At 49.9% G+C, this 23,362-nt stretch overlaps 1 protein-coding gene across 3 annotated transcripts in view; it reads right to left on the reverse strand.

The window, feature by feature from the left end:
- RPTOR (regulatory associated protein of MTOR complex 1) overlaps nt 1-23,362 on the reverse strand; it is a 2,217,374-nt gene that overhangs the window by 784,137 nt on the left and 1,409,875 nt on the right. For all 3 annotated transcript variants that reach the window (XM_086931040.1, XM_086931039.1, XM_086931041.1), the window contains one exon: nt 16,088-16,163. In XM_086931040.1, coding sequence (XP_086787166.1) covers nt 16,088-16,163 — 76 coding nt within the window. The remainder of the gene's footprint in view (nt 1-16,087; nt 16,164-23,362) is intronic.

Raw genomic sequence — 23,362 nt, forward strand, 5'->3', positions numbered from 1 at the left:
AGAGGGATGTAAGTACAGGGCAGTTGCACCCTGTGGCCTTCCTGTCAAAGAAATTGAGTTCGGCTGAGCTCAATTATACGATAGCTGAAAAGGAATTGCTTTCAATAAAGAGAGCCTTTCAGGAATGGAGACAATACCTATGGGGGGCCTTACATACCATCACAGTGTACACTGACCATAGGAATCTGCAATTTATGTCTTCTGCTAGACATCTGACAGCTAGGCAGATGCGATGGACGCTCTTCTTTGCAGAGTACAACTTTGTGGTCACTTTTCGCCCAGGGTCTGAGAATAGGAAGGCCGACGCATTATCTAGACAGACCTTGCCAGTGGAAAGCGTGGAAGAGAAACAGGCAATCATTCCTACAGGGAAGGTTCTGTGTGTGGTGAGAGCTGAGACCTTTTTAGATGAGGTGAGAAACCATCAGTATCCGGGTGGATGGGGGTCTTGGGCTCATGGCAGAGTGGATAGCAAAGTGAGAGACGGTTTGCCATTCTTTCAGGGGAAGTTGTTTTTGCCCTCGATTCCATTGCAGAAGAAGGCTTTTTGCTGGTGTCATGAGGGGGAACTGGTGGGACATCCTGGTATACGTAAAACCCTCGATACAGTCAAAAGACATTTCTGGTGGGCTACCTTGAACAAGGATGTGTCTGAGTGGGTGGCTCGTTGTGATGTTTGTGCAAGAGCCAAGAGTGTAACCACCAAGAAAGCCGGGAAACTTATGCCCATGCCTACCCCTAGTCAACCCTGGCAGCATATCAGTCTGGATTTTGTGTCTGGTCTTCCAATGGATAAGGGTTCCTCAGCAGTATTGGTAGTGGTAGATAGTCTCACCAAAATGGGGCACTTTATCCCTTGTAAGAACCTTCCGAATGCCAGCCAAACTGCACAACTGTTAGCCAGTAACGTGGTCCGGTTGCACGGTATCCCTAGGGTTATTGTGTCTGACAGAGGACCGCAGTTTATTGCGCGTTTCTGGCGCATGTGGTGTCGGGCCCTGAATATAGAGTCCAATCTGTCCACTAGTTTTCACCCACAGACAGACGGGCAGACAGAACGTTTGAACCAGACGCTAAAGAAATACTTGAGGTGCTATTCTAAAGAAGCGCATGAGTCATGGGTGGATCTGTTGTGGATGGCGGAACTGGCCTATAATAATGCATGGCATAGTTCGACGGGGATGTCACCCTTCAAGGCTAATTATGGTTTTGATGCAAATACCTTGCCGGTTGACATACCTGCTGATCTCTGTGACCAGCCCTCGGTTAAAGAAAGGATCATGATGTTGAGGAGGGTACACAAGGGTGTGCAGGTGCATTTGAAAAGGGCAAAGGAGGTATACAAAAAATGGGAAGACCGTCACAGGATGGAGAATCGACAGTACATGGTGGGCGATAAGGTGTGGCTGTCTACAAAGAACATTAGGTTTAAGTTGCGCAGCGTGTTCCACCCAAGATACATCGGCCCATACCCCATTGTGAAACAGGTAAACCCTGTAACTTACAAGCTGAAATTGCCAGGGTCCATGCGCATACACCCAGTGTTCCATGTTCAATTGCTGAAACCGGCACTCACGTCACGAAGAGCAGCCCCTCCACCTGTGTTATGTGATGGGGGTATGGAGTACGAGGTGAGGAGTATAAGGGACTCCAAGTGGTGCCGGGGTGTACTGAAATATCTAGTGTCCTGGAAGGGGTATACGGCGGAAGATGATTCTTGGGAGCCGAGTTCGGATGTGCATGCTCCTGCTGCAGTGCGCTCTTTCCACAGGAGGTACCCAGCTAAACCGGGCCCTAGAAGGCGCTAGGGACGGGGACATACTGTCAGGTTTCACCGAATGCGCCTACCTAACTAGCGAACTACATCTCCCAGAATTCCAGAGAGGGGGCGTGGCACTATAAAGGTAGGGCGGACCCACTACACTCTGTTCGTGATTTTGTACAACAAACAGTGTTTAGTAGAGACTTGAGAGGAGCGCTGAGTTGGTTTCCTCTATCTGGATTTCTTAAGGGATTTTGGTTCATGTTTCCTGGTTAGTAACCGCTCGAAGGGAACAAGGACGCGCTTGGGAATTAAGCGTCTTGTGGTTTTTCCAGCAGCGCGTGGAATGCGCTTTCAGACTGTTTGTTTTGCTCTTGGAGTTCCCGTTACCTGCGAAGTGCTAGGCGTTTGAAGGAAACTCCAAGTGGTGATTGAAGGACCGGGACTACGCTGATTACAAACAGTGAGTTGCATAACGGCGCGTGAAAGTTAACGCGTTGTTATGCTAGAGCGGAAGCTTTCTGCATAAGCGGCAAATGAGTACCTGGCTAAGGGAATTGAAAGCGCGTAAGCATTTCTCAGTCGGATTGATTGTCTCGTTTAGCGGACCACAGTGAGAACGGAGTACAGCGGTTTGACGCATACTGTGTACTACCGTTACGAAGTAAGTCACTGGTGTCTTAATAATTAGGTGCCAAAGCGGAAGGTAGTGGGGGGAGATCCTACACCTTGCCGTATTTGGAGTTGAGCAATCAAAGAGACTGCATTGTGGAACTGAGAGCGGAAGACGGTAGTAAGTGGCTACGTCTTACCGTGTCCTTATAGGATTGTATTGGTATTTATGTACAAGAGTGAATTAGCTTCTCACAAGAAGAAGACTGTTTTGGATATCACAAAGGTTGTGGGATATACACAAGTATATTTTTGAGCACAGTTCAACACAAGGCAGGGTAGGTTCCACCACACTAGAAATAGGCTATTTTTGGGTTCTGTGAATAATCTGACAGTAATCGGTGTTTGTGTTCTTTAGGGGCTAGTGTGACGTTTAACACTATTCAAGACACAGGGAGGAGGTGGAGCAATCTTCTATTGATAAAGGTGAATATCTATGCATACGTAGTGAGAATGAAATGAGAGTAGGATCCCCTGATTGCCAAATTATAATTTGTGTGCTTGTGCTCTTGTCTTTCAGCTATCCCTTCCCTGCAGTCCCCTTCCGTCCCCTCCTTGTTTTGTTTCCTGTTATCCCTCGCCCTATCACTCGAACACGCTGTGTTGTTCATACGAGCGTGTTGGTGAGATCGGGAGGTGGAGTTATATGTGCATCAATCGGATCCGGCAGCGTGGAGTCTGACACAGACACGGCATCGACCTCTGGAACCTACTAGACACCACTTCTCCCGACGTCGCATTCCTAACAGAAACCTGGATGAACGCCTCATCAGCTCCAGACATCACCATAGCCATCCTGGAAGGATACAAGATCATCCGCAAAGACCGTACCGACCAAACAGGAGGAGGCATCGCTATCGTCCACAAGAATTCCAACCGCATCTCAATCAGCTCAGGCGTCAAATTCACCAGCGCCGAACACCTTCACTTCCAGATCCACACCGACCCCAAAACCACAATCAGAGGCACACTCCTCTACCGACCTCCAGGACCCCGTACACAATTCAGCAACGTTATCACTGACTTTATCACCCCACACGCCCTCCCTTCCGAGGAATACATTCTGCTGGGAGACCTCAACTTCCACCTAGAAAAGAGCAATGACAGCAACGCCACCTCCCTTCTGGACAATCTCGCCAACCTCGGACTCAAACAACTTGTCACTACGCCCACCCACATCGCCGGTCACACACTCGACCCTATCTTCACCTCCAGCAAACATGTCTCCTTCAGTCACACCACCAGTCTCCACTGGACAGACCACAGCTGTGTACACTTTACCTACAAAAAGACCACAACTCACAACCATCCACAACCTACTATGCGAAGAAACTGGAACAAAATCACCATCGATCAGATCTCCGCATCGCTTCTCCAAAACCCCCTGCCCACTCCTCAAACCCCGACCAAGCAGCCACTATCCTCACCCAATGGCTATCCAACAGCGCCGACATCCTAGCACCGCTGAAAAAACGTCATATCAAACTAAGCAGCAAAAACGCATCCTGGTTCAACGATGATCTTAAGAAATCTAAGAAACTCTGTCGCTCCCTTGAGAAGGTCTGGAAAAAAGACCCAAACACCAGCACCAGGGACTCCTTCAAGAACGCCACCCGCATACACCGCCAACTTATCCGATCTGCCAAGAAAGCCGCATTCAAAGACCGACTAGACAACAACGCCCACAACAGCAAGGAATTATTCAACATCGTCAAAGAATTTACCAACCCCTCAGCCAACTCCAACGACATCACCCCCTCTCAAGCCCTCTGCGGCTCCCTAGCTTCGTTCTTCCACAACAAAATCGCAGACATCCACAACAGCTTCGACAACCGACCCGGAGACCAACCCACCCAACCTTCTGCAGGACCTTCACCCCCCTTGAATATCCTTAATGACTGGAACCCAATCTCCACTGAGGACACCATCCGCCTGATGAACTCCATCCACTCAGGATCCCCCACAGACCCCTGCCCTCACCACATCTTCAACAAAGTAGACTCCATCATAGCACCACACTTTCGAGACGTCATCAACTGCTCCCTCAACTCCGCCACCTTCCCGGAAAGCTGGAAACACGCAGATCTCAGCGCCCTTCTGAAAAAACCCACAGCGGACCCCACCGAACTCAAAAACTACCGCCCTATCTCGCTCCTTCCATTCCCAGCCAAAGTCATCGAGAAAGCTGTCAACAACCAGCTCGCCGCCTTCCTCGAAACAAACAAATCCCTCGACTCCTCACAGTCCGGCTTCCGAGCCAAACACAGCACGGAGACCGCCCTCATCGCAGCAACAGACGACATTCGAACTCTCCTGGACAATGGAGACACAGTCGCCCTCATCCTACTCGACCTCTCCGCAGCCTTCGACACAGTCTGCCATAGCACCCTTCTACAGCGCCTCAGAAACATCGGAATACAAGGAAAAGCACTGGAATGGATCACCTCATTCCTCACCGGAAGAACCCAGAGAGTCCGCCTCCCACCATTCAACTCAGAGGCCACTGAAGTCATCTGCGGCGTACCCCAAGGGTCCTCACTCAGCCCCACCCTCTTCAACGTATACATGAGCCTCCTCGCGGCCATCGCACGCCAACACAACCTCAACATCATCTCCTACGCGGATGACACTCAACTGATCCTATCACTCACCAAAGACCCTAACACCGCCAAAACCAACCTACATGAAGGGATGAAAGAAGTAGCCGAGTGGATGAAGCATAGCCGTCTGAAATTGAACTCAGACAAAACAGAAGTCCTAATCTTAGATACCTCCCCCGCCGCCTGGGACGACTCTTGGTGGCCAGAGGCCCTTGGAAAAGCTCCCATCCCGACGGACCACGCACGGAACCTGGGCGTCATCCTGGACTCCTCACTCTCTATGAATAGACAAGTCAACGCCGTTTCATCATCTTGCTTCAACATTCTTCGCATGCTCAAAAAAACATTTCGCTGGATCCCCACCGAAACCAGAAAAACGGTCACCCATGCACTGGTTACAAGCCGCCTGGACTACGGAAACACCCTATACGCCGGTATCACCGCAAAACTCCAGAATAAACTCCAACGCATCCAGAACGCATCAGCCAGACTCATACTAGACATCCCGCGTAAAGACCACATCTCTAGTCACCTAAAAAACCTCCACTGGCTCCCCGTCAATAAGAGGATTACTTTCCGACTCCTAACCCACGCACACAAAGCACTTTATGAAATTGGACCCGAATGCCTCAACACACGTCTTTCCTTCTACACCCCCTCCTGTCAGCTACGATCCTCCAACCAAGCCCTTGCTACCGTACCTCGCATCAATAAAACCACCATGGGAGGTAGATCCTTTTCCTTCCTCGCAGCTAAAACCTGGAACTCACTCCCCACTCACCTTCGTCTAACTCAGAACCATCTAGCATTCAGAAAGCAACTTAAAACTTGGATATTCAACAAATAACTCCCCACCCTTCTTCAAGCGCCTTGAGACCCTCCGGGTATGTAGCGCGCTATATAAATCTTTTTGACTTGACTGACTTGACCGGTTGGGAAGCGATCAACTAAAGGCCGGTCTTCGAAGGATGTCGTCAAAACTGTGGCCAACAAAAGCTTTTCCAAGTATCGGTGTCAAATGTTACTGTAGGAGCCTAAAGAAACCTGGTGGACATGCCGACAGTCGGAGCCTCGCTGCGATAAGTCTGAACCTGATGCTGTAAAAAGAGGTATCCTAGCATGGAGTCTGTGCCCAGATGCATTCCCAGCCAAGGGTGAGTCACATTGCATCCTGTGAGTCAAAGGACTTTTTTTTTAAGAAAGACAACTTGTAAACATCTGAGTCCAACACTAGATGGCAGTATTATGCAGAGCATGTGTGTCAACATGAAACAAACATATAGATAGCTAGTATTTATAGTTATTATAATGGCACGTGGTTTTAAGCAACTAAAACGAAAATGGTGGAAGGCCTATAACTCGGACTTCTTGCCGCATTTTAAGATAGCACTTAGGCATATTTAAGCAGATTAAGGCTGCAAAACAAGTTCTTTCTCTACTCAAATTGCAGAAGCACAATCTGATCAAAAGATTATCTTCAAGATTTCAAAACCTTTTCGTAAACCAAATGCACTGCAAAGGGAGATCACTGCCCTCCCAAATGTTATTTCTTTTAGAAAGTATGATCCGTCCAATGCAACTTTACTACTCTACGTTTCCGATAAACGATAAGATGATTGATGGTGCCGCGAAGGTAGGGACTGGGACTTTGTTAGCCTTTAAAGAAATTACGCTAGCTCAATCTCGCCAGGCTATCCTGTCCTGCAAATCATGATAGACAAATGATCCCTGTCCTCCTCCCCTGCCCCCCATTCTCCATAGGGTTGTTGACATAGCCAACACAGTGATTAATGAGATTCTGAATAATTCACTAGCTACAGCAGAGGTGCCGGCGGAATGGAAGCTGGCAGTGGTTAAAACCCTGCTAAAAAAGACCCTTTCAGACCCAACTATACTGTCCAATTTACACCCAATTTCATTACTGCCTGCACTGATCAAACTGATTGAAAAATTGGTCAACGGTCAATTGATTGCGTTTCTAGACAACAAAAATGTACTACGTCTTTGGCAGTCAGGTTTTCGTCCAAAACACTCCCTGAATCTGCCCTGTTGGAAGTAGCTGACACTCCTAAACTAACGTTGGATGCAGGGAATAATGCAGTGTTGATTTTGTTAATTTTTTCAGCTGTATTTCACACCATCTCCCATGACATCTTGCTCCATCGAGTGTGGGGTTTCTGGACTTGCCTTTTCCTAGATAAAATCGTTTCTTACTGATCACAGACAAACGGTCATGCTGAGGGCCTTATTTGTATGCAGAAAAAGCAGTAACCCAAGGGGTCCCGCAAGGCTCATTGTTGAGCCTGGCTTTATTTAACGTCTATATGTCCCCTTTAATCTCTCCGATTACCTCTTTTGGAATAAATATCACCTTGTATGGGGATGATTCACAGCTAATATCGCTGGATAAAGCATTCTTCAGGTTGGAGCTGAATTAAAAAAACTGTCTTACCGCAGCCATCCAGTAATAATGAAAAACACGTGATCATGCTACTTGGCAAGTCCAATCTCTTTGCCCCAGCCAAATGGTGGCCGACTCAGCCCCACCCTTCCTCCTGCCACAGAGGAGGTGGTTAGGAGTTTGGGAGTACATTTTGACATTTTGACGCCTCACTGTCTTTCCGTCAATAGGTCCTTGAGGTCGCTGGTATGTGTTTCAATTTAATCAAATCCTTGAGAACATGCTTTCATTTCTTACCACTGATGGCCAGAAAGACAGTGGCCTGTGCACTTATAGCTTCCGGACTGGATTACTGTAGTAGTCTATATACTGGATCCTCTAAACAGACTGTTCAGAAACTCCAAGCTGTTCAGCATGCCGCCGCCAGACTGGTTATGAAACTTCCCAGAAGATCATCTGCCTCAGTAGCTCTGAAAACACTACACAAGAGGATCCTGTTTAAAATTCTCCGGATTACTTTTAGAGCCTAAAAAGCTACTGGTCCGAAATATTTATCGGCAAGGTTTACTCACTAAACTAGGGGCAGAACCCTGAGATCCTCATGCCAACTTGCTTAATCCTGTTCCTTTCAGACTAAGTACTACAGGGGGCAAATCCTTTGCAGCTCTAGGCACCAAGGCCTGGAACCACCTCCCTAGTCCTTTAAGATTCATTGATTCAGAAGCAACTTTTAGAAAAAAGTTACAGACGTGGATCTTTACAGCCCCCAATACACTATGTTATTTTCTTATCCTCTGAGGTAGTTGCTTTCCTAGACTTGATCTGTATGTATTGAATAGTGTTGTTTTCCGCAGTAGTGCCAGGATCCTCCTTTGGGAGTGGTTGTGAGCTCTATAAGTACTCAGTTAATTCATCTTTCACTGAACCAGCTCTACAACGAAGAAAAAGTAACTATTTTTAGGTGGACGTGAACAATGTACATAGGTTTTCTGCGGTCGCTGAAAGTGAAGAGAGCCAATAGGTAAAGTGTGATTGAAGTACTGACCCATGCTGTATGCGGAAGCTAAATGTGAATGACAATTCAATAGATGAAATGATGAAAGCAGATAAGAAAAAGGCTCGCTGTATATTATGTATGTTTTTGATATTTTAAACATGAGTTAAAGCTGTCTCAGGGGCCAGATCTAACAAGTAACCAGTGCAGTATCTGCAAGCCGCAAGGTATGTAAGTGACACCATTCTCAGATTCCTAGTGGTAGACATAGGCTTCTTTGTATTATGGTATTTCCGATATTCAAACATGCTCAGATAAAGGATTCGATCTGCGATTTGCTGTCAATAGTGGGCGGAAACAAGTACATATCCTCCGATAGGCTGAACTCGGCAGATGCACAAGCACAAAACTTCATAATGCAATTTAGGAAGAAATCTGATATCCCTGAGAGCTAACAACTATTACATATCGCCCTGCCCACTCTTAGCTGAACATGAAGCACCACAGTCACCAGCTACAGTATGGGTGAATTCTGACAAAGAAATATGCTACTTACCAGTATGCATCTGTTCCTGGCATGTAGGGCTGCTGACATTCATATCTGTGCATAGATCGCCGCCTAGTGTTGGGTCCGGATGATTGCACATTGTTGTCCTGGAAGAGTCTTCGAAGTATCACGAGATAGGTGGCTGCTCCCCCGGACTACAGTGCGCATGGGCATCCTATCCATCCTCAGATTGTTTTTCGCCATTGTGGCAGGGATGGAGTATGATACAGTAAGTGATGTCCAGGCTAAGAATAATTCTGAGTGCTACAGCTGCGACAGGCACCGGGGAGGAGGGAGGGCGATATGAATGTCAACAGCCCTACATGCCAAGAACAGATGCATACTGGTAAGTAGCATATTCCGTTCGAGGCATGTGGGCTGCTGAATTCATATCTGTGCATAGAATGTATAGCAGTTTCCCTCTTAGCGGTGGTTGCCTGTGCCAGCTGCAGCAGCCTGAAAAAGAGTCTTGAGTACAGCCTGTCCTACAGCTGCTTGCTGTTTGGAGAGCACATCTACGCTGTAGTGTTTGGTAAATGTATGTATGGTAGTCCATGTGGCTGCTCTACATATGTTTTCTAGAGGAATGTTTCCCAGGAAAGCCATGGATGCCCCTAACTTGTGTGTGGAATGCGCCCTTGGGGGAACTGTTAATGTGCGTTTAGCTTTCTGATAACAAATTTGAATGCACTTAACAATCCATCTGGCTAAACCTGATTTGGAAATGGGGTTGCCTTTGTGCTGTGGTGAAAAGGCAACAAACAGTTGCTTAGTTTTCCTGAAAGGTTTAGTTCTGTCTATATAGTACAGGAGAGCACTTTTAACATCCAGGGTATGTAAAGCTCTTTCTGACACCGATTCTGGATTTGGGAAAAACACTGGCAGTTCAATAGTCTGATTGATGTGAAACTGGGAGACCACCTTTGGCATAAATTTAGGGTTTGTGCGCAGCACCACCCTATTTGCGTGAATTTGTATGAATGGCTCCAGAATAGTTAGGGCCTGTAGTTCACTAACTCTCCTGAGTAAGGTAATCGCTACTAAGAAAGCCACCTTCCACGTTAGGAATTGATTCTCACAGAAGTGTAGGGGTTCAAAAGCAGGGCCCATTAGTCTGGTGAGAACCACGTTGAGGTTCCAGACAGGTGAAGGTGGGTGTCTGGGAGGAATCACTCGTTTGAGTCCTTCCATAAAAGCTTTAATAGCAGGAACTCTGAAGAGTGAAAGGTGTTGCCTGTTCTGAAGATAAGCTGCCACTGCAGCCAAATGTATGCGTATGGTGCTGTAGGCTATATTGCATCTATGTAAATGTAACAGGTAACATTTGATGTTTTGAGTGGATGCATCATGCGGATTTATGTCGTTATTGGTACAATAGATGACAAATCGCTTCCACTTCGCCGCATAGCATGCTCTGGTTGTAGGTCTTCTTGCCTCTTTGATAATATCCATACAGTCAGGAGGCAGATTAAGGTAACCAAACTCTATGACCTCAGGAGCCAGATCGCAAGGTTCAACTGTTGCGGATCTGGGTGCTGAATGTCTCCACGGCTCTGCGTTAAAAGACTGGGAGTTAGGCGCAGCCTTTGATGAGGCACCACGGAAAGTTCTAGGAACGTGGTGTACCATGGTTGCCTCGCCCACGTTGGAGCAACTAGGATGAGTGTAATGGAGTGCTGTCGCAGTTTGCGTGCCACTAGTGGTATGAGCGGAGCTGGGGGAAAAGTGTACGCAAACCTGCCTGACCAGTTCATCCATATCGCATTGCCCTGAGACTGTGGATGTGGAAACCTGGCGGCGAAGTTTTGGCATTTTGCGTTTTCCCTTGTGGCGAACAGGTCTATCTCTGGGTGACCCCACTGCTGGAAGCACGGGTGCAGCACCGAGGGATGCATCTCCCACTTGTGCATCTGGTGGCTGTGTCTGCTCAGCAGATCCGCCATCTGGTTGTCTTTGCCTGGGAGGTGTTCCGCCATGAGGAAAATGTTCCTTTGAATGGCCCACGTGCACATGCTTTGCGCTAGGTTTGACAACTGCTGAGAGTGTGTCCCTCCCTGCTTCTGTATGTAGTACAGGGCAGTCATGTTGTCCGTCCGGATCAACACGACTTTGTTGCACAAATGCACCTTGAACGCTTTCATTGCTATGAAGATTGCCATCAGTTCCAAAAGGTTGATATGCATCTTCCTTTGCTGTGTCGTCCACAGCCCCTGCACTGTGTAATGGAGGACATGCGCCCCCAGCCCAGGAGAGATGTGTCCGTTGTCAGCACTATTCGTGGCACAGGCTCCTGGAACGGTCGTCCCCTGCAAAGGTTTTGTGGGTTCCACCAATGCAGAGAGTGATATGCTCGACCGGTCACCAACACTAGGTCTTTCAATTGTCCTTGAGCCTGGTTCCACTTCCGTGCTAAGCACTCCTGAAGCAGACGCATGTGTAGTCTCGCGTGAGGGACTATGAATATGCAGGAGGCCATCATGCCTATCAACTGCATAAACACCCTCGCTGGGAGCGAGTGTTGGGGTCTGAATTTCTGAATTAGTAATTGAATGCTGTTGATTCTTGCTGAGTTTGGCTGTGCCCTTGCTACCAGAGTGTCTATCGTTGCTCCCAGGTACTGTTGTACGTGGGCAGGTTGGAGACGGGACTTTGGGTAGTTCAATGAGAATCCGAGGCTGTGGAGGAGGTGAATAGTTTGAGACATGTGGCTGGCGCATTGCTCGACCGACTTTGCCTGGATAAGCCAGTCGTCCATATATGGATAGACGTGGACATGGTTTCTTTTTAAGTGCGCTGCTACTGTTGCCAGACACTTGGTAAACACCCTGGGGGCTGTTACCCCGAAAGGTAGCACCTTGAACTGGTAATGTTGATTTTTTAAGGTAAACCTGAGATACTTCCTGTGTGCAGGATGTATTGGTATGTGGAAGTATGCGTCCTTTAGGTCTAGCGTTGCCAGGAAGTCTCCCTGAGTGAGCAACGGTAGAACCTGTTGTAAGGTGAGCATGTGAAAATGTTCTGACAAGATGTAGTGGTTCAGGGGCCTGAGGTCCAGTATTGGCCTGAGAGACCCGTCCTTTTTGGGTATTAAGAAGTACAGGGAGTATACCCCTGTGCCTTGTTCTTGTACTGGGGCGAGTTCTATGGCCCCCTTGTGCAGCATGCTGAAAACCTCTTGCTTCAATAAGTCTATGTGCTCTGCGGACATAGGACGGTGTCTTGGGGGTATGTTTGGTGGAGTGGAAGTGAGCTCTAGACAGTAGCCGTACTGAATAAGTTGCCTCACCCACCTGTCTGTGGTGATGCTCTCCCAGACTGGCAGGAACTGTTGTAATCTCCCCCGACCGGTGTTACATGGTCCGAGGGCAGTGACAAGACGTCACTGTTTATTATTGGCGGAGGAGCTGATGTTGTTGTTCCCCCGTCCTCTGCCTTTGCTGCTGTTTCCACGGTATCCACCTCTATTGTTTTTTTTATAGATGGTTTGCGTGCTCCCCTTATTGTATGCACTTTGTTGTGATGCCTGGCCTCGCGTGGCTCCTCTGTTACTGGAGCGACAAAAGGAACCACCCCTGAACTGTTGGGATTGCAGGGCGCCCATAGACTTGGCTGTCTCTGTGTCTTTTTTAATCTTTTCTAAGATTGTGTCCACATCAGGATCAAATAAAAAAATCAGGGTTCACAGGCTGATTTGGTAATGTGGTCTGAATTTCAGGTTTGAATCCAGAGATTCTCAACCAAGCATGTCTCCTGAGCATGACACTTGTGTTGATGGCCCTGGCTGCAGTGTCTGCTGCGTCTAGCGCGCATTTGATGGATGCCTTTGTTATGAGCTTCCCTTCCTGGATGAGCATTTCTGCACCTTCTTTGTAGGCCTCCGGCAAATGTTGAAGCAGTTGCTCTAAAGTGTCATAATGCGCCCTATCGTATCTGGCTAATAGGGCCTGTGTATTGGAAATTCTCCAGATATTAGCTGCTTGAGCAGCCACCCTTTTCCCTGAAGCCTCCAATACTTTTGATTCTTTGTCTGGAGGAGGAGCATCACCCGTAGTTTGCGAGTTTGTCCGCTTCCTTGCATTTGAGACCACCAGCGAGTCCAATGGCAACTGTCCCCTAATATATGTAGGGTCCACAGGCGCCGGTCGGTATTTTCTCTCAATCCTGTGGGTTGATAACCCTTGCTCTAGTGGTTTCTTTGAAGATGTCCCCAGCGTGCTTAAGGACACCTTTTAGCATTGGTAGAGTTTTAACAGATTTCTCCGAGGTGGAGAAAGTTTAGAATAGGAAGTCCTCCTCAACTGGGTCAGCGTGCATGTCTACATCATGATTTAGCGCGGCCCTTTCAATTAACGTGTTGAACGCAGCCGTATCTTCCGTCGGGGAAGTTTTAACAGGATAAGAGGGAGTATCCGGAATAGTCTGCGACTCCCCCTGGTCAGCAGGGTCTGTCCATGCCTGAGTCTGGTCATCCTGATCCGTGTCCACAGGGTAATGATATTGTTCATCATCGTCATACCCCATATCCTCAGTAGTGGGTGTTGGAGAGTATGCAGAAGTGTCCTGGCCATGGTACCTTATAGGTTCAAAAAGGACAGGCGACGTAGAAGAATCCCTCTTTTTCTTGAGTGGGATTTTGTATGATTCCAGAGGATGTTCTCACCTTATTTTCCTTTGATAGATAGTAAGTCTACCAGATTCGGAGTCGATATGAAGCTTTGACTGGTCATCATACGAGGGCTCCTGATACAAAACATCCTCCTCCAGAGGATGTGTCCTTTTTCCCAACGACACCTTCTTGGTCGTTTCTACCCCAGTCTTCGGATCGAGCGCCTTAGGGCGCGCAGTCGGGGGCAGACCAAATTTTATCGGCGGCATATTGTCTTTAGATAGACCGACCTTCTTCGGGGCCGGCGTTGATTGTGCCCCGACCGATTTTGCCTTGTCGCCAGTAAGTTTATGTCCTTGCGTCGACATCGGCGCTTGTGGCGTGGGAAGCGCGCGTTTCTGTTTCGGCTTGACGCGGTCCTTCGAGGCGCTTTTAGATTTCGACTCTAGGCCTTTGACGAGCTGGGGCCTGTCGACCTGATGCTTCGGATCGAGAAGCTTCCGAGACTCGAATCCTTTGTTTATGTCGCTGTCCGTCGACGTTGGCTTCGTCAGCTCGACGTGCTTGGATTTGATGGTGGACTTTAGCGCACCGATTTTCGGCTCGACACTTTTCGCCTTGGACCCCGCAGGGTCGTCGACACCTCTTTTGTTCGTCGACTCCGATGTAGTGGAGCTCTTCGACCCGAAGACTGTTTCCAGCAGTTTCGATTTTGAATCGAGGGCTTTCGGTTTAGTTTTTAATAACTGGACCGATGGCTCATGTGATGGATTCTTAGCCGGGCCTTGACGCGGGGCTATAGAATGTTCCTGAAGATCTTGGCTAAGGCCTTGTGGCGATGCCTCGACCTGAGCCTTTGGAAGTCTTTGAGTGTCTATTTCGAGCCCTGCTGGGCGTGGTTCATCGCTTGAGTCGTCGTCAACGACTCCGATGGGGGATACGTCGTCCCCTACCTCGAGGACGTTTTCATCCTCGACGTTCTCCTCGTCGTCTTCATAATAATTAGAGTCATGCTCCGATCCTGGATCCGACATCTGTTCTGGATCCTCGGTGTCGACGACCTCATCGTCTTCTGCGTCGAAGAAATTCACCGGGTCGGGCGCTGGCTTCGACATAGTTTGCCTCGCTGCACGTCGGAGTCTAAGCGTCTTCTTTGACCTGAATCGAGCACAAGCCAGACAGCTGTCTTCATTGTGCTCCGGTGATAAGCACTTGTTGCACACCGGGTGTACATCGATGTGCGGGTATTTGGAGTTACAAAGGGGGCATTGTTTGAACGGGCTCTGCTCCATCGACGATCGTCACTGGTGTCGAAAAGGCCACGCGGCTCTCTTCGACGTCCTGCTTAAGAATAACGAACAAGATTTTGGCACCGATCGAAACAATAACGACGCCCTGAAGGCCTTTTGGCCTTTAGAAAGTTTCCGAACTTGAGTAAAGAAAAGTACATCCGAACCCAATGGCGGAAAAAAACAATCTGAGGATGGAGAGGATGCCCATGCACACTGTAGTCCGGGGGAGGAGCCACCTATCTTGTGATATTTCGAAGACTCTTCCAGGACAACAATGTGCAATCATCCGGACCCAACACTAGGCGGCGATCTATGCACAAATATGAATTCAGCAGCCCACATGCCTCGAACCTATTATTATCAACACAGGCCCTTAAGTTAACGCAAACCTGGAAAATCTGCTGGTTAGATAAGCCAGGACTATCCACATGTGCATTGAGCTGAGTCCCACTTCTATGGATAGACTGCAATATATTTGCTGTGGTGATTTTTCAGCAATGATATGACCTATTTGCGCTTTTCCTTTTTTACAAACACAAACATACAGATGAACAAAACCAATTAGATAGCTTTTAGTCAGCGGCAGTAGAATGACAAGAGCAGTGCCTAATTTGTGCCGGTGGGTGCCCATTGGCGATACGGATAGTTATTTTTGGGAACAGCACTTATTTTTCCTTTTCCGACATTTACCGGAAGCAACAGAGGGAAAAAATACACAAAGTAGAAAGACTGGAAATCCGTCACAAAGGGAGAAAGCAGAAACCTGTAATAGTGATATAAAGGGACAGGCAGTGCCTGACAGTGGATTAAAGAAGCCTCGAGTAAACTGAAGGCTAGCCAGCTTTGGTATTCGGCGCGCTCATATTTAACTGTCTGTGGTTTTCTGAGCAGGTTTTCTGAGAGTGTGTGTTTAAGAGAGGTACAAGGGCTATTGGGAGAATATAGTACAATATTAGCGCACAATAGGAGGGCAGATGCACAGTGTTCAGAAGGATAGCAGACCAACCACAGTTGGGTGGCATGTATAAGGGCACCTAAAATGGCTGGGGAGGCTATCACTGTATGTAAAAGAACGACCATCAAGAAGATAGGTTAAGATTTAGACAAACTCAAACAAAAGAACACAGCTAAGCTACAAATGTAAAAGCCAAGCACAGACTCAATCTCAAGCCAACTCAGTTACGTCTTAGCAGCAACTTGCACCATGTCTTACCCTGAATGCTGTTCCTTCTTCGATTATTGTGGGTAGTTGTGAAAGACAAATGTCAACCGCCAGGTCCCACGCTTGCCTGGAGAAAAATGAGAGAGGAAATTGTTATGCAGGAACCATCATGTGCAGAATACAAGTCGAATAAGTATTAGCGTAGCAGCGTACTGAGCAGAATAGGCTGAGTGGGGAAGGAGGAATGGCTGTGCATGGGAAGAGGGTGGGCTGGGACCACAGATCTCAGCTGAGCGCTCATCTGCAGTATTGTGGACAGATCGAAAGATGATTTCTTTAACATAGTTCCCTGCTGTAAAGACTCATCTGGTGTACTCTGTCCAGCCCTTGGGTCACATGGAACAATGCATTCGGCTGTGAAGGGAATTTCTAGCGTGCTGCGTCCAGCGCCACGGGTCACGTCTGGAGTACTATGCTCAGTGCTGGGGGCCACATCTGGATTCATGTGCCTAACGCTGGGAGACAAGTCTGGATTCATGTGCCAAATGATGAGAGCCATATCTGAAGTAATGTTCCTAGCGATGGGGGCCAACTGTCGAGTAGTATGCCATCACTGAGCACGTCAGGAACAGTGGCCCCAATGCCAGGGGCCATGTCTGGAGTAGGGGACCCAGAACTGGGGACCACATTCGGATTCATCCGTCCATAGGCCGAAGCCCCCAGCCATGTATAAGCAATGTAAAACACTGCAAGGGCCACGTCTAGAGCGCTCAGCAATGGGGGCAGCACCTGGCAAACAGTGCTCTGCAAAGAGGGTCAGGTCAGGAGAAGAGTGCTCAGCACTGGCGGGATGTCAGAAGCAGAGTGCCTAACGATGAGGGCCTTGTCTGGAGCAGAGTGCCCAGATCTGCGGGCTACGTCTAGAGCGGTAGGTCCTGTGGGCCACATCTGGAGTAGTGGGCCCAGCGGTAGAGGACACATTTAAAAAAGTGGGCATAGCACTTAGGGTCATGTCAAGGGCAGTGGGTCCAGCGCTTGGGGTCATGTCAAGGGCAGTGGGTCCAGCGATTGGGGTCATGTCAAGGGCAGTGGGTCCAGTGATTGGGGTCATGTCAAGAGCAGTGGGTCCAGCGCTGTGGGTCATGTCAAGAGCAGTGGGTCCAGCGCTGTGGGTCATGTCAAGAGCAGTGGGTCCAGCGCTGTGGGTCATGTCAAGAGCAGTGGATCCAACGCTGGGGGTCATGTCAAGGGCAGTGGGTCCAGCACCGGGGGTAATGTCAAGGGCAGTGGATCCAGAGCTGGGGGTGATGTCAAGGGCAGTGGATCCAGTGCTGGGGGTCAGGTCAATAGCAGTGGATCCAGCGCTGGGGGTACTGTCAAGATCAGTGGGTCCAGCGCCGGGGGTAATGTCAAGGGCAGTGGGTCCAGCGCTGGGGGCCACGTCAAGAGTAGTGGGTCCAACGCTGGGGGTCATGTCAAGATCGGTGGGTCCAGCGTTGGGGGTCATGTCAAGGTCAGTGGGTCCAGCCCTGGGGGCCATGTCAAGAGCAGTGGGTACAGCGCTGTGGGTCTTGTCAAAAGCAGTGGGTCCAGCACCGGGGGTAATGTCAAGGGCACTGGGTCTACCGCTGTGGGTCATGTCAAGAGCAGTGTGTCCAGCGTTGTGGGACATGTCAAGAGCAGTGGTCCAGAGCTGGGGGTCATGTCAAGAGCAGTGGGTCCAGCGTCAGGGGTCATGTCAAGAAGAGTGGGTCCAGCGTTGTGGGACATGTCAAGAGCAGTGGGTCCAGCGCTGTGAGTCATGTCAAGAGCAGTGGGTCCAGCGCTGCGAGTCATGTCAAGAGCAGTGGGTCCAGCGCTGTGAGTCATGTCAAGAGCAGTGGGTCCAGAGCTGGGGGTCATGTCAAGAGCAGTGGGTCCAGCGCTGGGGGCCACGTCAAGAGTAGTGGGTCCAACGCTGGGGGTCATGTCAAGATCGGTGGGTCCAGCGTTGGGGGTCATGTCAAGGTCAGTGGGTCCAGCCCTGGGGGCCATGTCAAGAGCAGTGGGTACAGCGCTGTGGGTCTTGTCAAAAGCAGTGGGTCCAGCACCGGGGGTAATGTCAAGGGCACTGGGTCTACCGCTGTGGGTCATGTCAAGAGCAGTGTGTCCAGCGTTGTGGGACATGTCAAGAGCAGTGGGTCCAGCGCTGTGAGTCATGTCAAGAGCAGTGGTCCAGAGCTGGGGGTCATGTCAAGAGCAGTGGGTCCAGAGCTGGGGGTCATGTCAAGAGCAGTGGGTCCAGCGCCGGGGGTCATGTCAGGAGCAGTGGGTCCAGCGCTGTGGGTCATGTCAAGAGCAGTGGGTTCAGCGCTGTGGGTCATGTCAAGAGCAGTGGGTCCAGAGCTGGGGGTCATGTCAAGAGCAGTGGGTCCAGCGCCGGGGGTCATGTCAGGAGCAGTGGGTCCAGCGCTGTGGGTCATGTCAAGAGCAGTGGGTTCAGCGCCGGGGGTAAGGTCAGGGGCAGTGGGTATAGCGCTGTGGGTCATGTCAAGAGCAGTGGGTCCAGCGCTGTTGGTCATGTCAAGGGCAATGGGTCCAGCGCTGTGGGTCATGTCAAGAGCAGTGGGTCCAGCGTCAGGGATCATGTCAAGAGCAGTGGGTCCAGCGTCAGGGGTCATGTCAAGAGCAGTGGGTCCAGCGTCGGGGGTCATGTCAAGAGCAGTGGGTCCAGCGTCGGGGGTCATGTCAAGAGCAGTGGGTCCAGCGTTGTGGGACATGGCAAGAGCAGTGGGTCCAGGGCTGTGAGTCATGTCAAGAGCAGTGGGTCCAGAGCTGGGGGTCATGTCAAGAGCAGTGGGTCCAGCGCCGGGGGTCATGTCAAGATCGGTGGGTCCAGCCCTGGGGGCCATGTCAAGATCGGTGGGTCCAGCCCTGGGGGCCATGTCAAGATCGGTGGGTCCAGCCCTGGGGGCCATGTCAAGAGCAGTGGGTACAGCGCTGTGGGTCTTGTCAAGAGCAGTGGGTCCAGCAGCGGGGGTAATGTCAAGGGCACTGTGTCTACTGTTGTGGGTCATGTCAAGAGCAGATGGTCCAGCGTTGTGGGACATGTCAAGAGCATTGGGTCCAGCGTTGTGGGACATGTCAAGAGCAGTGGGTCCAGCGCTGTGAGTCATGTCAAGAGCAGTGGGTCCAGCGCTGTGAGTCATGTCAAGAGCAGTGGGTCCAGCGCTGGGGGTCATGTCAAGGGCAGTGGGTCCACGCTGGGGGTCATGTCAAGAGCAGTGGGTCCAGCGCTGTGGGTCATGTCAAGAGCAGTGGGTCCAGCGCCGGGGGTAAGGTCAGGGGCAGTGGGTATAGCGCTGTGGGTCATAAAAAGAGCAGTGGATCCAGCGCTGTTGGTCATGTCAAGGGCAATGGGTCCAGCGCTGTTGGTCATGTCAAGGGCAGTGGGTCCAGCGTCAGGGATCATGTCAAGAGCAGTGGGTCCAGCGTTGGGGGTCATGTCAAGAGCAGTGGGTCCAGCGTTGGGGGTCATGTCAAGAGCAGTGGGTCCAGCGTTGTGGGACATGTCAAGAGCAGTGGGTCCAGCGCTGTGAGTCATGTCAAGAGCAGTGGGTCCAGAGCTGGGAGACATGTCAAGAGCAGTGGGTCCAGTGCTGTGGGTCATGGCAAAAGCAGTGGGTCCAGCGCCGGGAATAAAGTCCGGGGCAGTGGGTCCAGCGCTGTGGGTCATGTCAAGAGCAGTGGGTCCAGCGCTGGGGGTCATGTCAAAGGCAGTGGGTCCAGCGTTAGAGGCCACGTCAAGAGTAGTGGGTCCAGCGCTGGGGGTCATGACAAGATCGGTGGGTCCAGCATTAGGGGTCATGTCAAGAGAAGTGGGCCCAGCGCTGGGGGTCATGTCAAAAGCAGTGGGTCCAGAGCTTTGGGCATGTCAAGGGCAGTGGGTCCAGCGCTTGTGGCCATGTCAAGGGCAGTGGATCCAGCGCTTGTCATGTCAAGAGCACTGGGTCCAGCGATTGTGGCCATGTCAAGAGCACTGGGTCCAGCGCTTGTGGCCATGTCAAGAGCAGTGGGTCTAGCGCTTGTGGCCATGTCTAGAGTAGTGGGTCCAGTGCTTGTGGCCATGTCAAGAGCAGTGGGTCCATCGCTTGTGGCCATGTCAAGAGCAGTGGGTCCAGCGCTTGTGGCCATGTCAAAAGCAGTGGGCCCAGCGCTGGGGGTCATGTCAAAAGCAGTGGGTCCAGAGCTTGTGGCCATGTTAAGGGCAGTGGGTCCAGCGCTTGTGGCCATGTCAAGGGCAGTGGGTCCAGCGCTTGTGGTCATGTCAAGAGTGGGTCCAGCACTGGGGGTCATGTCAAGAGTAGTGGGTCCAGCACAAAAGAGCCAAGACTAGAGCAGTGGCTCCAGTGCTGGGGGGCCACATTTGGAGTAGTGCGCCCAACACTGGAACCACTTCTAAAGCAGTGGGTCAAGTGCTGGTGGCCCTTCCAGAACCGTGGGTCCAGCCCTGGTGGCCCCACCTGGAGAAGTAAGTCCACTGTATGGCCATGTCTGGAGTAGTGGGGTCAGCTCTAGGGCCCTTACTAGGAGTATTGGGCCCAGCGCTGGCGGCCACATCTACAGCAGTGGGCCAGCTCTGGAAGCCACACCTACGACACATCTACTGCAGTAGGTCCAGGGTGTGGAGCCTAGTTTAGAGCAGCGGGTGCAGTGCTGCAGGTCAGGTTTAGAGCAGTGGGTCCAACGCAGGGGACGCACCAGGAGTAATGTGGGAGTGCTGGAGGCCATGGCACCAGTAGTGTAGCCAGAGCTAGGAGTAGCGTCTTGGACCGAATGTCGACTGATGGTGACAACTTACAGATCGGGGACTAGATGACAAACAGATTAGCTGAAAAGCTGTTGAAGAGAGACTTAAAGATATAAACGTGTGCTCACTGGGGTAAGAGTAAGAAAGAGCAGACCGAGACCTGATGAGAAGACAGATGGCGGACCTTTGCCCAGAGTCTGGAATGGGTGCCCTTCAGTGACAGATATGAGGACTGGCTATGGAGGAAGGACAAGTCTGCACTGTAATATTTCAAACTGCATGGTCTCAGGCACATGCAAAATGTCAGTCAGGTAGTATCTGCCACAAGTGACTGAGTGAATGTGAAGCTTCACAACACGGCCTCAAGACAGCAAGAGGTATCTTAGCTCCAAAGGATTATGGGCCTTACCTATTCATATACATTGGTCAAAAGAAAACCCTCAGCTGAATCCAGCCAGACATTAGACAGAACACTGACGTCACCCTTAGCACCTCTCAAAGAGAATGCATTTGGGAAAGCTTCTAAATATTCAACAAAAATAAAGCAGAAAAGTCAGAAAATGAAAGATTCTGCACCAAACCGAGGCGTGCATGCTGCGACAGCACAGGGACACAGTGGCCACCATCCTTTCACTAACATTAATTAGCAGATAATCAGGAGCGCCTTCTCATACAGGTAACGAACACTTCCCGTGGGCACTGCAAAGAGCCTGCGCTGGAGCACAATGTGACATGAGAAGCTGCGGGAGATATTAACGAAGCTGCATCCGCCAGCAGAGCAGATATTAATGAAGCAGCCCCAGGTATTCAAAGCACACGACGGCGCCGTCGGTGGGCAAACAATCCATGGAACAAAGGACCCGCAAACTTCTGTGTGATGCACGTGGGATTCCCAGCACCTCGTCTATGATGTATGTCAGTCTCAGTACCCTGTCAATGGTGCGTGTAGAACTCACCCAGTCTGTGGTATGCTTGGGACTCACATTAAATTGTCCATGGTGTGTGTGTGTGTCAAATGTTCCTATCTATGGTGCATGTGAAACTCGCAGTACCTGGTCTGTGGTGTATGTGGGTCTCAGTACACTGTCTGTGGTGTGGGTGTTACGCCCCCTATCTGTGGTGCATGTGGTACTCGCAGTACCTTGTCTGTGGTGTATTTGGCTCTCAGTACACTATCTGTGGTGTGGGTGTCACACCCCCTATCTGTGGTGCATGTGGTACTCGCAGTACCTTGTCTGTGGTGTATGTGGCTCTCAGTACACTATCTGTGGTGTGGGTGTCACACCCCCTACCTGTGGTGCATGTGGTACTCGCAGTACCTTGTCTGTGGTGTATGTGGCTCTCAGTACACTATCTGTGGTGTGGGTGTCACACCCCCTATCTGTGGTGCATGTGGTACTCGCAGTACCTTGTCTGTGGTGTATGTGGGTCTCAGTACACTGTCTGTGGTGCTTGTAAATCTCCCAGTACCCTCTCTGTGATGAGTGTAGAACTCACCCAGACTGTGTTAAATTTGGGACTCACAGTAAATTGTCCATGGTGTGTTTGGGTGCACACGTTTCCTTATCTGTGGTGCATGTGGAACTCGAAGTACCTTTTCTGTTGCCTGGATGTCACACGTTCCCTATCTGTGGTGCATGTGGGACTCGCAGTACCTTGTCTGTGAGTCTCAGAACCCGGTCTGTGATGCGGGTAGAACTCACAGTCTGTGTTGTGCTTGGGACTCACTTTAAATTGTCCATGGTGTGTGTGTTTGTGCGTGTCACATGTTCCTATCTGTGGTGCGTGAGGGACTCCCATTACCTTGTCTGTGGTGCGAGTATAACTCTCAGTGTCCAGTCTGTGGTGAGCTTGGGACTCTCGGTAAACTTTCTCTGGTGTGTAGGAGTTGCACATTCCCTATCTGTGGTGCGTATGGGACTAGCAGTACTTTGTCTGTGGTGCGCGTAGAACTCATGTAAAATCAAAGACAGATGACCCCACTAGTTCCAGGGAACAAGGTACAAGAGACAGTTAGAGCCTTAGGGAAATCCCTGGAAACAACTAAACCTCACATCAGCCTTACAACTTTTGCAGCATACATACAGTGCCCATATAGAGCCAGACTAATTCCCAAAATATCTTCACACACTAAAATGAAGTGCTTACGTTATTTTATTCCATATAAAAACTCCTTTCTTTAAAAAAAAAAAAAAAAGACGGTATAAGCAAGAAAAAACATTTTTTTTCACAATACATACATTCCACTCAACGTGGTTCAAAGAAGTTATACAAGCATATTTAAAAAACATGATACACAGAAATGAAACACATAAAAACAATACCCCACTTAGAGAACAAAAAGTGATAACTTGATAAAAACTTGATCTGATCCAATAGCCCCATCTGTTTAAAAGGAACCAGTTGTACAGGCGTTTCCTTATATCTCCTAAGTCCCTTGGCTTTTTTTGGATTCCTTTATCATAAAGACTGGCGCTGACGCGTTTCGGTGGTTTGAGTCAATATATATGGTGCCTCCTTCTTCAGGACAGTATAAT

This window comes from Lissotriton vulgaris, chromosome 7 (assembly GCF_964263255.1).
Source record: "Lissotriton vulgaris chromosome 7, aLisVul1.2, whole genome shotgun sequence".
Lineage (NCBI taxonomy): Eukaryota > Metazoa > Chordata > Amphibia > Caudata > Salamandridae > Lissotriton > Lissotriton vulgaris.